Source organism: Sturnira hondurensis, unplaced genomic scaffold (assembly GCF_014824575.4).
Source record: "Sturnira hondurensis isolate 20B ecotype Veracruz unplaced genomic scaffold, ASM1482457v3 Scaffold0004525, whole genome shotgun sequence".
Lineage (NCBI taxonomy): Eukaryota > Metazoa > Chordata > Mammalia > Chiroptera > Phyllostomidae > Sturnira > Sturnira hondurensis.
In genome coordinates this window covers 85933-102569 of record NW_028077156.1, presented here as the reverse complement: position 1 = coordinate 102569, position 16637 = coordinate 85933, and the positions used below count along the sequence as shown (strand labels likewise).

The 16637-nt window shown below is 42.4% G+C and overlaps 1 protein-coding gene across 1 annotated transcript in view; it reads left to right on the top strand.

Annotated features, from left to right (window-relative positions):
* Positions 1-16254, top strand: part of PLAC8L1 (PLAC8 like 1) — a 21405-nt gene extending 5151 nt beyond the window's left edge. Inside the window, exons 3-4 of the mRNA XM_037045913.1 lie at positions 13331-13467; positions 14802-16254. Coding sequence (XP_036901808.1) covers positions 13331-13467; positions 14802-14942 — 278 coding nt within the window. The 3' untranslated portion in view covers positions 14943-16254. The remainder of the gene's footprint in view (positions 1-13330; positions 13468-14801) is intronic.
* The last annotated feature ends 383 nt before the right edge of the window (positions 16255-16637 follow it).

The following is a 16637-nucleotide window of genomic DNA, read 5'->3' as shown; positions in this document are numbered from 1 at the left end:
CCACTTTGGGACAAATTCAGGAGTTCATCATCACCAAGGCCTTATTATATGAAATGTTAAAGGGACTTATCTAAGAAAAAGAAGATGAAAAATATGAACAGTGAAAGGACAGCAAACACACAGATATTAACAACCACACCTAAAACAAAAGTAAACCAAGAGGACAGCTAGATCAGGAGTGGAACCATAGAAATGAAGAACACATGGAGGGTTAGAAACAGGGGGGTGGGAGGGGGAGAAGTGGGAGAAGGCACAGAAAATACCATAGATGGTAGGTAGAAAATAGATAAGGGGGAGGGCGAGAATAGTGGGGGAAATATAGAATCTAAAGAACTTGAGACACATGGTTATAAACTAGGGGGGGGAGAATGGTGGGGGAGGGAGTGTGCGGGTGGAGGGGAATGAAGGGGGGGAATAGAATAACTGTAATGGTATAATCAATAAAATATATTAAAAAAATCAACAGATCCTGGATCTAATATTTTTGAAGAATATAGCTCTTCCCACTCTTTACAGGTTCTGGGAAGACCTGAATTTGTCCCAAAGTCAACAGGGTGGCTCAGTGAGAGAGCCCTGGACTGTTGACATGATCTAGGTCCTTATTCAACCAAGACTCTTGCACAAGGAAAAGCCCTGACACTTCTTTGTGCTCTGATCATCCAACCTTACACCTTCACTGCCTGGGCCTCTGGAGAAGCGACTACCCAGACCCAGACCCCACCTATCTTCTTTTCCTGTTTCTTTGCCCATCTGACCTAGAGCTCAGCTGAGTTCTTCCTGCCACTGCTATTCATGTGGATGTCTGACCAGGCAATTAAGGCATTTCTCTGATTCTTTCAGGAGTCTTCCTGGTTTTCATACAGACTTTCTGATTCTGGTTATCATGTAGTATTGAGGTAAAGAGAAGGCAGGACAGCCACGTAGAGATGAGAAGACTGAGTCCCAGATGGGATGTGAACCATTTTCCTTTTGTAGCCTGTGGTTGGGGGTTTGAGAGCCATTAGTGCATTTCCCAGTAGGGCACAGCCTGGAATACAATGCAGTGATTAGGAGAACATGTTTGTATCAGATATACACTTTGCTTTGAATCTTAACTGCCTTTTTCTGGTCATTTGATATCAAACAAATTCTTTAAAATCAGGACAATGAAGGAACCCACATCAAGGGTTGTTGTCTGGATTAGCGTAGACAATGTATAGAACCTACTCTTCTCAGTGGTTTGGATCATAACTGGATTGGCGTCCTTTTGGTTGCATGTTGTACTGGGTTGAACAGTGTCCCCTCAAAGTTCATGTCCACCTGGAACCTCTGAATGTGACCTTAGGTTGAAAAAAAGGTTTTGCAATCTAGTCAAGTTAAAAAGAGGTAATAGTGGATTAGGGTGGGCCCTAATTCTGTGGCTTGTTCTTATAAGAAGAGGGTCATCTGAACACAAACAACAGGAAATATGGTCATGTGAAACTAGAAGCAGAGAATGGAGCAATGCATCTCTAAGCCAAGGAATGCTAACGGTTACCGGAAACCACCAAAATCTTGGAGCAAGGTGTGGAACAGACTCTTTCCTCAGAGCATCTGGAGGAACCAGCCCTTCCAACATGTTGATTTCAGACTTCTAGCCTCCAGGGTTCTCCAGAATTCTGTGACAGAATCATTTCTCTTGTTTTGCAATGCCCAGTTTCTGGCATTTTGCTCTGGTGGCCCTAGGAAACTAACATACAGGAAAATGCTGGATTTCATTAGAAAGCTATGGGATAACTCACAGAATCAAAAAATCAACTGGACAGGTCTGTGAACCACACAATCGCGGTTCGATTCCCAGTCAGGGCACATGCCTGGGTTGCAGGCCTGTTCCCAACAGGGGACTCACGAGAGGCAACCATACATTGATACTTCTCTCCTTCTCTCCTTCCCTTCCCCTCTAAAGATAAATAAATAAAGAAAATCTTTTACTTCCGGCCAAGCTGGAGGCGTAGGTGGAAACACTGTGCCCCCTCCCACAACTAAATTTAAAGACAGCTAAGTATGAGAAAGAAAGACGCAGCCAAAACAGTGAAAACTGAACTGTACGGAAGTCCGAGAACAATAAACCACTCAGCCAGACTGGTAAGAGGGGTGGAATCAGCGGCAGAGCCGGGTCGGGCTTGAAAGATCATTTGGTCAGACCGACCCAGGAGTGGAAGTGGAGGCGTTTGGTGGATCCCAGGCGTGGGGTGGCGACGGGCAGACCCAGTGAGGGCACAGGGTGGCTGGCTGACTGGGATCACACATTCATACGCAGATAAACCAAGCAAAGGAACGAACAGTGAGACAGACCCTGCAGGCTAGGGCCCCAGTGGCGGGAATTAGAGCCTGAAAGCACCAACTGGAAAGACTTTCTAGGGGTCGAGGGGCCGAAAGAGTCTCCCAGGCCCACAGACAGTTCATTGGAGAGACCCACAGGATCCTGGAGAGTACACGGGCCCACACACCCGGGAACCAGCACCAGAGGGTCCCAATTTGCTTGCGGGAAGCCGCAGAAGGGACAGAAACCTGAGAAAGAGCGGAGCGGAGCAAAGCGCCATTTCTTTTCCTCTCTGACCCCGCCCCCATGTACGGCATCACAACCCAGTGACTGGGTCGCCTGACCCTGGTGAACACCTAAGGCTCCACCTCTCATACATAATGAGTGTGAACAGACAAAAATATGGCTCAAGAACAGCTCAAAGCCCCAGAGCCTATAATTCTAAGCGACCAAGAAATAGCCAATCTTTCAGATGCACAGTTCAAAATACTGGTGATCAGGATGCTTACAGAATTCTTTGATTTTAATCACAAATTAGAGGAACATATGAAGGCTAAACTGATTGAAATGAAGGGAAATGCACAGGAAACCAATAGTGATGGAAAGGAAACTGGGTCTCAAATCAAGGGAGTGGACCAGAAGGAAGAAAGAAACATCCAACCAGAAAAGAAGGAAGAAACAAGAATTCAAAAAAATGAGGAGAGGCTTAGGAACCTCCAGGACATCTTTGAACATTCCAACATACGAATTATAGGGGTACCAGAAGGGGAAGAGGAACAGCCACGAGTGGAAAACTTATTTGAACAAATAATAAAGGAGAACTTCCCCAATCTGGCAAAGGAAATAGACTTCCAGGAAATGCAGGAAGCTCAGAGAGTGCCAAAGAAGTTGGACCCAAGAAGGAACACACCAAGGCACATTGTAATTACATTAGCCAAGATTAAAATGAAGGAGAGAATCCTAGAAGCAGCAAGAGATAAGGGGACAGTCACCTACAAAGGAGTACCCATCAGACTGTCAGCGGATTTCTCAAAAGAGACCTTACAGGCAAGAAGGGGCTGGAAAGAAGTATTCCAAGTCATGAAATCTAAAGACCTACAGCCAAGATTGCTCTATCCAGCAAAGCTTTCATTTAGAATGGAAGGTCAGATAAAGTGCTTCTCAGATAAGGTCAAATTCAAGGCCCTTATTATATGAAATGTTAAAGGGACTTATCTAAGAAAAAGGATTCATAAAAAATATGAACAGTGAAAGGACAGCAAACTCGCAGTTATTAACAACCACACCTAAAACAAAAGCAAACTAAGAGGACAGCTAGATTGGGATCGGAAACATAGAAATGGAGATCACATGAAAGGTTAGCAACAGAGGAGTGGGAGGAGAAGGGGGGATAAGGTGCAGAGAATAAGTAGCATAGATGGTAGGTAGAAAATAGACAGGGGGGAGGGGAGAAATACTATGGGAAATACAGAATCTAAAGAACTTGTGACACATGGACATGAACAAAAGGGGGAAATGGTGGGGGAGGGGTGTGCAGGGTGGAGGGGAGTGAAGGGGGGAACAGGACAACTGTAATGGCATAATCAATAAAATATACTAAAAAAGAAAAATAAATAAAAATAAAATCTTTTTAAAAATCAACTGGAGACTGAGCTCAGATGGGACAAGATGTCTGAGCATTATTGGGTGCTAGCTGAGAGTCTGGTCAGCTCCAGACATTTTAATTTTTTTGCTTTCCTGTCTGAGGATTGATTTTTCAGCAGATGGAACCTGACTTGCCTAGCTTAGGTCACTTGCTACTACTTGGCCAGGCCAGGGTATTTTGAATGAGAGTTCTATCAATATTGCCCACAATAGTAAGGGATAATTTCCTTAGTTTTTCTGTCGGCGTGCTGTCAAACTTTGGTTCTCAAACATATCCCATCTCAAATAATTCAGTTCTTGACCAAGTTGTTCATGGTAAAAAATATCTCAGTTGTTCTGTTCTCTCCCCAGCAACACTTTTGTGCCAATACCTGTATGATCAGTCAAAAGAGATTTGGTTTTTGAACAAATTGGTTCTCAAACAGCCTTCGAGAACGAATTAAGTTTGAGAACTGAGGTTCTGTTGTATATATACAATAATTCACTGGGTGAATCTTTGGTGCTACTATTATTATTACTTTACAGTTTTATTATCCACCAGCATGTTGAGAGCAAAGAGTGGAGTCAGGAGACTTAGACTGGCAGCTGCAGAGTGAATTCTACTCAATCCCAAGAGTATCTAGGCAGTTGAGCAAGAACAGGACCACTCCTCACCAACCCCTCTGCCCTCAATGTCATGCTGCTGCTTAGCTCTGCTCCCCGCCCCCATCAGTGCTGAGGAAACCTCCCACACGGGTTTCCTAAGGATTCCCTGCTGGTCTGTTTGGTAGCCCATTCTAGGCGCAAGGAGAGGAGGAAGGACATGTGAAGAAACATGGACAATATTCTTTACAACTGGACCTGATTCTGAAGAGCAGTCCATGAATATACAGCACAATGATCTCAAATGTTCTATGTCCTAATTGTTGTTCCCTGGATGGGCTTCTATTTTGTGACTGCTTGTTTCTCCAAGCTAATTGTCTCAGAAGAAAATTGAAAGGCCATCTCCCTTTACCCACTGTTGTCTGTGCCACACGCCCTAGGATGCCACTGTGGCATGTGTGTCATGAGTCCTGGCTGTCTTTCTGTCGTTGTTCAAAAAGGCTACTTCACCCACAGAATTTTATGTCCAGCCAATCACTGTGAAAACAGTTGTGACAAACTCGGGAACAAAAGGAGAGCTTCTTGCCATGACTTTGTTCCATGTTCAGTTCCAACCCTGGGACACTTTTCTATTAAATCTTGAGAATTATTACTATAATTTGTCATCCATTAAGCAGAGGGCACATTGTGAATAGAGATGATTCCCATTTTTTTGACATTTTGCTTCTGCATTTTATTATAACTATATTTTTGAACTGCCTCCCTCTCCCCACTTCTGTGCTTTTATCTGAATGCGCACTGCATTGGGATTAGCAGTAGAGGCTTCTGTTCCCCTTGAAGATGTGGATGCTGAAAGCTCAGATGTGAAGATGAAGCCGAGCTGAAATACATAGTTGCTGTGTGGCATTGTGGGTAAAAGGTTTTGGGAATGTTTGTGATGTTGCCCCAGAGAAGGTTTATGTGGAAGGTGTCATCAACATTTATTTGGAATTCATTTAGCATTTACTGAGCTCCTACCAGTGCGTAGATCTGTGATAGGTATTACAGAAACAACAGTGAATGGGACAGAGGAATCTTAGAGGAGGGAGACAATAAGCAAATAAATCAATTAACAAAATAATTGAAATTGTGGTAAGTGTAATGAAGGAAATAAGTAGGGTGTTATGAGAGACAATTACAGGGTTTGGGGTAAAGGATGGCCTCTCTGAGGAACCGACTTAACCTGCTGTCTGAAAGATGGTAATGAGTCAGCCCCTCAGCCTTCCTGTGGAAGGGAGGGCACTGAGCAGCAGGCTGGAAAGGGCTTGGTGTGGACCAGGCACCCTCGGATGCCCAGGTGGGCAGAGGAGGCAGGTCAGGATTTTCTTTGGTTTTCTGGAAGAGGAAGGAAGCCCAAAAAGGCCTCAGACTGGGATTCACCTGAATCTGGGTAAATTGTGCTGTCTCTGAAAGCAGGGACCACCATTGTCTGGCTCATAGCTCTGACACCCAGCACAGCGCTTGGCCCACTGCAGGAGACTCATAGGGGGTGTTCCATTTCATGCACTAATTTTAACCTGTGGTCTCACTTGCTTCTTTCTTTCTCAAACTTCACTGAAAGAATCAAAAGGCCTAGGATTTGGAAGGAATTAATATGGGGGTTAGTTGTCTTGGCCTCTCAGCTGCTTTTCTCAGTCCCCTCTGCAGCACGCACAGCAGCACCTGACAGCCTTGGCTTTCTGAATGTGTCCAGGGAGGGAGGATTTTGAATAGGTGACCATACATGTGATGCAAAAGTCAGAAGGGCCCCTTTGGTATAAGAGCTTCTCCATCATTGCCCTCTCTCTACCTCATTCTCCCCAGAGCCAACCCCTCTTACTTGAGTCCAGATGGAATGTACATGCTTGTAAAGGTATACAAAAACTCAAAAGAAAATAGATTAATCTTTTATTATAAAAGTATCATAATCTTTGTAAAAAAAGGAAAATACAAAAGACTATATAAGACAAAAGCAAGATCCTGTAATCTCAGCTCTCAGAAATCAACATTGTTAGTGTTTTGGTATTTATCCTTTCAGATTTTTTATGTCACGTGTGTGTGTATAATTTGCACAAATAGTAAAATTGTAAACACACTGTTCTGCACATTTGTTTTAAAGATGTACATCTAGGTGATAAGGCCCTATCAGCACTTCTGAAGCTAATATTTTAAATCGCTGCAGAGATTCCATTGTACAGTATGAATCTGCCGGAATTTCTTCAGAAATCCCCATTGTGGACCTATATGTGGTTTCCAGACGTTTTGTTATTCAAACCAATGCTCTGTGAATATCCTCATAGCAATGTCATTTTGCATGTGTGTGACTTTATCTGTTGGCTAACTGTTGTAACTTGTACATTTAAATGTACCATTTAAAATCTTGCTAGATGTTGCCAAGTGACTTTGCATTTGCAAGTTGTACTCATTTCCATTCCCACCCACAGTGCATGAGTGTGCCCCATTCCTTTTTGGAGCAACTCTTGCTGTCAGATGGTTCTGACTTTTTGTAGCAATTGATCTGAAACGTGCCTGCTGCAGTTTCTACCCACCTTTTCTATGTTTGCTCTCTGGGCTCCACACTCTGGTTTTGTGTAAGCTGCTTCATTTTATTTCAGCTTCCCGATGAGTTGGGATGGTGACTAATGAACCATATCCCATGCTTGAGAGTGGAGCTTGTCTGAGAGAACAACCCCGGAACATTTAGGCTCTGGGAGCTTATGCAATCACCAGGCCTTTGAATGGAAGAGGCTGAATTCCTGGCTCAAATCCCTAGAGCTTAAGCACCTTAACTCTTTAGACAAAACATAAACGGTATTACTTTGTAATATCATCACACAATTTTGTTTAGCTCAAAGTATGTCTGAGAGGTTTAACTTTGTACTTATTTGATCTTTCATTGCATTCTTAATTATGGTATAACTACACCATCACGGTTTAGTTACACTTTTGTCTATTAATGTACATTTAAGTTGTTTTAAATTTTAGTGCTGCAGTGGATATTCTTGTACCTCCCGCTTTGTGAGCATGTGTAGGCATTATTCCCTGGTAGTTACTGGTAAGTAGAGTTGCTGGCTCCTAGAACATTTAAAAGTTTACTGGGTTCAGCCAAGTCGCCTTCCAGAGTGGCAGTGCTAACTCCTACTTCCATCAGTGCACAAAGGACCTCTCTCACCATGGTTCCCGGTTCCCCACAATATTTGACCTTAAAAAACCTTTGCTGAGACTTCTGCCAAGATGGAGGCATAGGTGGAAACACTGTGCCTTCTCCCACAACCTAGTTTGAATACAACAAAGGTTTAGTAAACAAAGATGCAGCCAAAGAACAGAAAATTGAACTATACGGAAGTCTGACAACAACAAGCTGTTCAACCGGACTGGTAGGAGGGGTGGAGCCAGCACTGGAGCAGAGTGGGGCAGGAAGGATCCCCCGACACAGGGCACCCAGGGAGCAGTGCACGGATCCCAGGTGTGGGGTAGTGTCGGGTGGACCCAGTGGGGGCGCAGGGAGGCAGGCTGACCGTGGTCACACATTCGCGCACAGATAGACCAGCAAAGGAGTGAGCAGTGAGACAGACTGCATAAGCCCCAGCTGCGGGAAACAGCAGAGGGGACCACCATTGCTCCTTTTTGGCTCCACCCCCACATACAGCATCACAACCCAGTGACTGAGTTGCCCCACCCTGGTGAACACCTAGGGCTCTGCTCCTCATAGGTAACAGGCATGAACAGTCCAAAATATGGCTCAAGAAGAACTCAAAGCCCCAGAGCCAATAACTCTAAGCAACAAAGAAATAGTGAACCTCTCAGATGCACAGTTCAAAACACTGGTGATGAGGATGCTCACAAAACTGGTTGATTTTAGTCACAAATTAGAGGAACAGATGAAGGCTAAACTAATTGAAATGAAGGGAAATGCACAGGAAACCAATAGTGATGGAAAGGAAACTGGGACTCAAATCAATGGAATGGACCAGAAGGAAGAATGAAACATCCAACCAGAAAAGAATGAAGAAATGAGAATTCAAAAAAATGAGGAGAGGCTTAGGAACCTCCAGGACATCTTTAAACGTTCCAACATCCGGATTATAGGGGTACCAGAAGGGGGAAAGAAACAGCCACGAGTGGAAAACTTATTTGAACAAATAATAAAGGAGAACTTCCCCAATCTGGCAAAGGAAATAGACCTCCAGGAAATCTAGGAAGCTCAGAGAGTGCCAAAGAAGTTGGACCCAAGAAGGAACACACCAAGGCACATCATCATTACATTAGCCAAGATTAAAATGAAGGAGAGAATCCTAAAAGCAGCAAGAGATAAGGGGACAGTCACCTACAAAGGAGTACCCATCAGACTGTCAGCTGATATCTCAAAAGAAACCTTACAGGCAAGAAGGGGCTGGAAAGAAGTATTCCAAGTCATGAAAGGCAAGGACCTACATCCAAGATTGCTCTATCCAGCAAAGCTTTCATTTAGAATGGAAGGTCAGATAAAGTGCTTCTCAGATAAGGTCAAATTCAAGGAGTTCATCATCACCAAGCTCTTATTATATGAAATGTTAAAGGGACTTATCTAAGAAAAAGAAGATGAAAAATATGAACAGTGAAAGGACAGCAAATTCACAGTTACTAACCACCACACCTAAAACAAAAGCAAACCAAGAGGACAGCTAGATCAGGAGTGGAACCATAGAAATGAAGATCACATGGAGGGTTAGCAATAGGGGAGTGGGAGGAGGAGAAGGGGGGAGAAGATACAGAGAATAAGTAGCATGGACGGTAGGTAGAAAATAGATAGGGGGGAGGGCGAGAATAGTGGGGGACATATAGAATCTAAAGAACTTGAGACACGTGGTCATAAACTAAAGGGGGGAATGGTGGGGGAGGGGGTGTGCAGAGTGGAGGGGAATGAAGGAGGGGAATAGAACAACTGTAATGGTATAATCAATAAAATATATATATATGTTTTAAAAAACCTTTGCCATTCTTATGGCTACAAAATGATTTCTGATGGTCTTAATCTGCATTTTCCTGGTTACTAACAACATTGAGCAATTTTTCATGTTTGATATTGGCCATTGGTATCCTTTGGTGAATTACCTATTCATGTCCTATGCCCATTTTCTTCTTTGTTTAATCCTTTATATATCGATTTGTAGGAGTTTTTTGTATATTTTTGATACTTAGTCTTGGCCTGTGATATATGTAGCAAAATTTTCTTCTAGAAACTCTTTAAGACAAAGGACACCATCATCCCACTCTTGTGCCTTTTGTCTTGCAGTGTGAGTAGACTGTGTTTTTATACCATTGTACACCCATGTTGTACAGAGCAGCAAAGATCTTCCCTAAAGAAGTTGTATGATTTAAGACCATCACACAGGAATAAGTATAAAGTAGTGATAGTGAGGATATTGTCTTAGAGCACACAAACCCTTAACCATTGTGACACACTAGGTAAATATACAACGCATGGGGATGCGTGGATATATGGGTTATCTGTAGCCATTAATACTTTGGTGCCAGACTACCTGACTTCACATCTGACCTCTGCCCCTTCCTAATAAATGTATAAACTTGGGCAAATTACTTAAATCCTCTGGGTATCAGGTTGCTCATCTGTAAAATGGGTATAATAGGAGGATCTATTTTATAGGATTGTTGTGAGAATTAAATGAGTTAATGCAAAAAATTTTATTTTAAATATTTTATTTATTTATTTTCGAGAGATGGGGAAGAGAGGGAGAAAGAGAGGGAGTGAAACATCAATGTTTGGTTGCCTCTAGCACAGCCCATACTGGGAATATGGCCTGCAACCCAGGCATGTGCCCTGCCTGGGAATCAAACTGGCAATGCTTTGGTTCACAGGCCTGCACTCAATCCACTGAGCTACACCAGCCAGGGCAAATGCGAAGAATTTTTAGCAGGGCTTGGCATAGGGTGAAATTTGTATGAACATTAGCTATTATAAAAGTTTAGCTTTCATAGTGTTTGTTGTATCTGATTTCTGTCCCTCATTAATTGAATTAGGGTGTGTTTCTTGGACTAGGGTGTGTTTCTTTTAGCATCCAATATCACCTCTTTTTTAAAATTTTTATTTATTGATTTTTGAGAAAGAGAGAGAGAGAGAGAGAGAGAGGAAGGTGAGAGAGAGAGAGACAGAGAGATCAATTTGTTGTTCCACTTATTCATGCATTCATTGGTTGTTTCTTGTATGTGCCCTGATTAAACCCACAGCTTTGGATCATTGGGATGATGCTTTAAGCAACCGAGCTACCTGGCCAGGGCTAGTACCACCTCTTTGTGAATTCTTTGATAACATGGTTGTATATTGAAAAGGATGAAAAATAAAAATAACATGTGTTTTCTAAAAAGGCATACAGATCATAGAAATGAGGTACAGGAGTTCCAATGCACAAAACAACAATTTCTTTATAATATATTTATTGAGAATGATGAACATTTCTCTTTGCCAAAGTGGTGTGGCTCAAGCAATTATGTAAACTCAATTTATTATTCACTTAGCTGCAGTGTTTGATTAATTTTTTATTTGCAGGGATTGTTACACTATTTTGTAACCCATGCATAAAATGAGATTTGATTGATTTTTATGTGCTGTGATTTCAAAATCCCTAATTCAAGGTTGCATATTGTATGACCACTGTGAACTTGCTGTAAGTTCACTGGGCCATTTTCTGTCCTCTGAACTGCTCTCACTAGTTGTCAGTGCTGGGCAGGGCTTGCTGATTTCACTGGGAATAATGATTTTTTAAAAACGTGGAGAGAAACATTCCAGACTAAGGCAAAGCTGACTGCAGAGTTTGTGATTCCTGCAGTTTGTGATTTAGTGATTATCTTAAAACTTCTAAATGGATGCAAATGATGTTCCTTGAAGATAGGCTGCTCCTTGTCACCACCCCTAACTGCCCCAGTCCTCATGTTCTTTGTGTGCCTGTCACCCCACCCACTATGTGCCAGTGAAGAAGTCCAGAGTCCTGGAACATCTCTTGGAGGCTCTGAGATAAAGCAACATTCCTAGCTTTTTGCTTGTTGGTCACTGAACTTGGGAGTGGGACTTTGTAGGCAGGCAATGACAGGCCTTTGACAGGAAGTTCTTCTAGTGTGCTAGTGACATGGCATGTGAGCCTTTGTGCCTGGTGCACTAAAAGGCTCCTTCTACCATTTCATACTCATTAGAATGGCTAAAATAAAAAAGACTGACAATAGCAAATGTTGGTGAGGATGTGGAACCACGAACTCTGACATTGCTGGTGGGAGTGTTAAATGGTACAAATACCTAGGAGAACTTTTTGTCAGTTTCTTGTGAAGTTAAACACAAACTATCCCCTGACCTTAGCAATTCCACTTCCAGGAATCCACCCAAGTGAAATGCCCACATAAAGACTTGTATGAGCATATTCATAGTACTTATTCACAATAGCAAAAACTGGAATAATCAATGAGAGAATAGATAAACTATTTGTGGAATATTCCTATATTGGAATACTATTCAACAATAAAAAGAATAAACTATAGCTTCATATAACAACATAGATGATTCTCAAGAAACAGGATGTTGAATAAAAGAAAGCCATAAAAGTAAACACAATTCCATTTGTGCAAAGTCCAAGAAGAGGTAAAGCTTCTCTATGGGACTGGCAAGCAGCAGAGTGGATGCCTCTGGAATAGGGTGAAAGGTGGGGCTTGCCCTGGAAGGAGCACAGAGGCACTCCCCGAGTAGGACAATACTGCACACATTTGGTTCTGTGGTAAGATACGATCACTAGACTCAACTAACTGAACGTTTACGACCTCTGCATTTTCTTGTATATAAATAATGTATTTATTTGGAAACATTTTAAAGGTTATGATGAGCTTTTCCCTTATTTTATAGTCCTAATTATTTGTATTCATCAAGTTTGCCATCTTTCCCAATGGGAGCTGACATACCTCTAACTGTATATCAGGGGGTCTTAGCCTGAGGTCTGTTGATAATTTTCAATGAATCCTGATCCCTGTGGAACTGGATGCACAATTTTGTATGTCTGTGTGCATGTATTATTTTTATTTTCCTTTGAGAAGTGAGTTCTGCAATTGGTCTCTGACCCAAAACATACTTAAAACAACTTCTCTGTTAGATGGTTCATGCAGAATATGTAGGAAACAGTATCAGTAGTTAATGATGAATGAATAAATGAATAAATGACAAACTGTTTCCAGCTGATGTTCAAAGAACCAAGCTTCCAGTGGTTTATATATTAAAACTGGCAGATGTCAGTGGCTCTGTTGAACTAACAAAAATTTGAGTAATCTCCTACCTGAGAAATGAAATAAAGTCCTGATAAAAATAGTAGGCAGAATCAGTGTATCGTTCAACCCCATTTAGAGTACAAGATACCTGTTATTCAAAAGTATCATATACCATGTCTATATAGATATTGAAATTAGAGAGAAAAATGTAATAGAAGCAATGGTTGGGATTCAACTGGAAATAATTATTTAATGCTTTCTCTTGATAGGAAAAAAAAACAATTGCCATAGGGACCACTAACAGAACTGTATCAAGTTCAGCTTTGCCAGTGTTTAAACAAAAGGCAATTTTGACATGGCTCAGTTATGGCAATTTTTAGACACTGAGTTTTGAGAATTGGTTGTTCATACTCAGTCCCTGATTGTAAGGATGTCTCCTTACAATTAAATAAAATTCTGTGCAGAATTAAATTGATGGCATTGGGTTGTAAATGCTTTTTGAGCAGGGAAGTTTTATGAATCACATCTGAGAACTTTTGCTTTCTTCTATGTGATTATTGACAGGTTTCTGTGGTCTGTTTTGTCCCATGTGTCTTGAGTGTGACATCGCGAGGCATTATGGAGAGTGCTTTTGTTGGCCATTGCTGCCTGGGTCGACCTTTGCAGTGAGAGTTGGCACCAGAGAGAGATATAAAATATGGGTAAGTGTGTTTGAATGTTTATGTGAGCCTGGATGCCTTTCAAATTGTGCCTTTGAAAAGAAGAAGAAGAAGAAGAAGAAGGAGAAGGAGAAGGAGAAGAAGAAGAAGAAGAAGAAGAAGAGGAGGAGTCTGGGTAAGGTGCTTAAAACACACTTAGTGGGCCCTGGCTGGGTGGCTCAGTTGGTTAAAGCATTGTCATGTACATCAAAAGGTTGTGGGTTTTACTCCCAGTCCAGGGTGCATAGGGGAGGTAACCAATCAATGTTTCTCTCTGTCTCTCTGTCTCGGTCTCTGTCTGTCTCTCAAATCAATAAAAATATATCCTCAGGTGAGGATTTTAAAAAAAAACACTTGGTGGAAGACTCTGGAAAAGGAAAGGGAAGAAATTTCTGATTTCTTAGGAAGTTCCTAGGAAGTATGTATATTAACCAAAATGTCACATTATGAAGGGTATTTCCAAGGGGAACTTATTATAATGCAGATCACTGGCCAATGGGCCATTTCTGTTTCTGTCATTGCATCAAAAGAAGATGACAGGTAGAATTGTATCACATTTGGAAGACATATTTGGGATGGTCTGACCTAAAATGCAGCCTATGTGACATACACAGAATTCACTTTGGGGGCTCCTTGGGGACCCTTCAACTTATCAGCTCAGCTGAGACTGAGTTATAGTGAGACACTTAGGACAGACAGCACACACAGTAAGATGCGGGCAGTTAAAAAGCATCTGTATATTCATGTGAAATGGTCCCTAAAATATATTTTTAAGTGAAAAAAGATCACAGCATAAAAATATTAAATTGTTTACATAAAAGCCTATGTATATACATACTTGTATAGACAGGATTTATTTGGAAGTGTAGATAACAAATTGCCATCACTATGTGCCCCTGGACAGGTAACTGCGCTTCTGGGGACACCTGTTCTAGAGGAATTTACTTTTTACTTCCTATTCCTTCTTGTTGTTGGAATTTTGGACCATGTGGACTCATTCATTACCCATTTTAAAGAAAGAAATAAAATAATTATAAATATGAAGTCCTAAGAGGAAATACAAGATGCTGCAGGAGAAAGCAGTGGTTTCAAGTAGGGAGCCTGAACCGAAAACCTGGAGAGCAGGTCTTGGAATTGCAAGGATTGATTAGCCACTGAGCCCCTTGGGACTTCGGTGAGCCAGTGGAGCTGTGCGTGTCCCTGAGCACTGACTTGGGGGTGTTGGTGGGTCTTGGAAGCTGCACGGGGGATGTTCCACCAGGTAGTGGTGTGGCAGTCCCTGGGTAGCAGATGAGCCTGTGTGACCTCACCAGGACAGACACTGGCTCTCCCTGCAGGGCACACTGTGCGAGGACTGGCTGGCTGTGTACTGCTGTTGGCCCTTTTCCATCTGTCAGCTGGCCCGGGAACTCAAGATGAGAACCTCCCAGCTCTACGAATTCTCCGCAGCACCTTTAACGAAAGACGCCTCTATTTGATGGAGCAAAAAAACTCCTCACTCCCCCTTGCCCTCTTCTCAAAATCCTCTTAGTAGAGAGATCATTCTCATTAGGTTTTCACTGAAATAGATGAAAATAAATGATCCCCGCTCCTACTGTCTTTACTGTTGTTCTTTCTTTACACATGCCCCTGGTGAAGGCTGTTCTTTGGATTTGCTGTGCTTGGAGTTTTGGAAGCTTGCATTTTTCACCATCTTCCTACTGCCATCCTTTCCCAAGGAATGTTTGGGAACCTGGATGAATTGTCATGTGGCTTGCTCCTGCTGAGCCCCTTTCCCCAAAGCATCAGTCATGGGGCAGGAGGTGGTTAATTTTAGTTAGCACCTGGACTGGGCACTAAGTGTCACTGAAACACAGAAGCAATAGACTCCTTGAGTCCTGACTGCATGGAGCAGAAAGCCTCAGGGGGCTGCTGATCTGGATGCCTCTCTTCGCCTGGAAAATCGTCAGCCCCAGGAACAAAACCTTTAATAGGCAGTTGTAGGCAACTGTTCTGGTTGATTTGAACAGTTTCTCTTCTCCACCCCTTCCCAAAGATATGGCAAAGTCTTAACTCCTGGTATCTGTGAATGTGACCTTATTTGGAAATAGGGTTTTGTGGACATAATTAAGTTAAGATGAGGTCATTAGGGTGGGCTGCAGTCCTTACAGGAAGAGGAGAAAAGAGACACAGAGACACCAATGCAGCCATATGATCCTCATGTCAGGGAGTGGAGTGAGGCTGTCACCAGCCAAGGATGACCTGGGGTCACCAGAAGCTGGAAGAGGCAAGGTTGTGGAGAGTGTGCCCTGCCAAGGTGTAGATTTTGGACTGCTAACCCCCAGAACCATGAGAGTGTTTCTGTTGTAGTACTTGGTTACAGCAGCCCTAAGAAACTAATACACCTGCCATCTAACAGGTGGATAGAATCCTCTGGTCTTTGTTATGGCAACCCCACAGAACAGCACTGAGGAGCCTGGGTTCTGAAGCTGAACTGTTTGGTTCATATACTAATGGTGTAACTATAGACACATTTGCTAATCTCTTTGTGCCTCAGTCTCCTCATCTGTAAAATGGTAGTTCTAACCTCACAGGGCTGTGAGGATTCTAACAGTCAAGACACAGTGTCTGGCAGATAACAAGTGAAACTGGAAGAGACACTGGAGCTCGTGCCGCCTGTCGCTACCAAACCCAATAAGCAGAGATTGAATTTTTATGGGTACTTTATTCAGATGGCCTGCAATCTGAGAACATGGTAGGTTTATACCTTAACAGACCATCTTACATTTTCTTTCCAGGCCAATATTTTTATAGCAGGGAATAAACAAGGTGCAGTGAGAGGTTTAGAAATTTAGGGAAAATTAGATTGAAAAACTGCAGTATTCTCGCCCTCTGCAGTTAGCTGTTTCCAGGAGTGGGTGGTCATCTGTCTTTCCCTGGAGTATAATGGCCCAGATGCCTCCAGTAGTCCCCAGGTGGTAATCTTTAGCAGTGGACCAGGAGGTTGGCTGTTTTCCCAGGAGCCAGGATGGGCCTTAACTGTAGTTTCTGAAAGAAAAGCTATAACATATACATTACTTACTAGGCTTATACCTATTTGCCTTAAACTAAAATTTTCCAACTCTTGAGTCCCCTATCACAAGGACTCAGGGTGTATGAGCTATTCTATCACTACCTGGTATTCACAGCACATT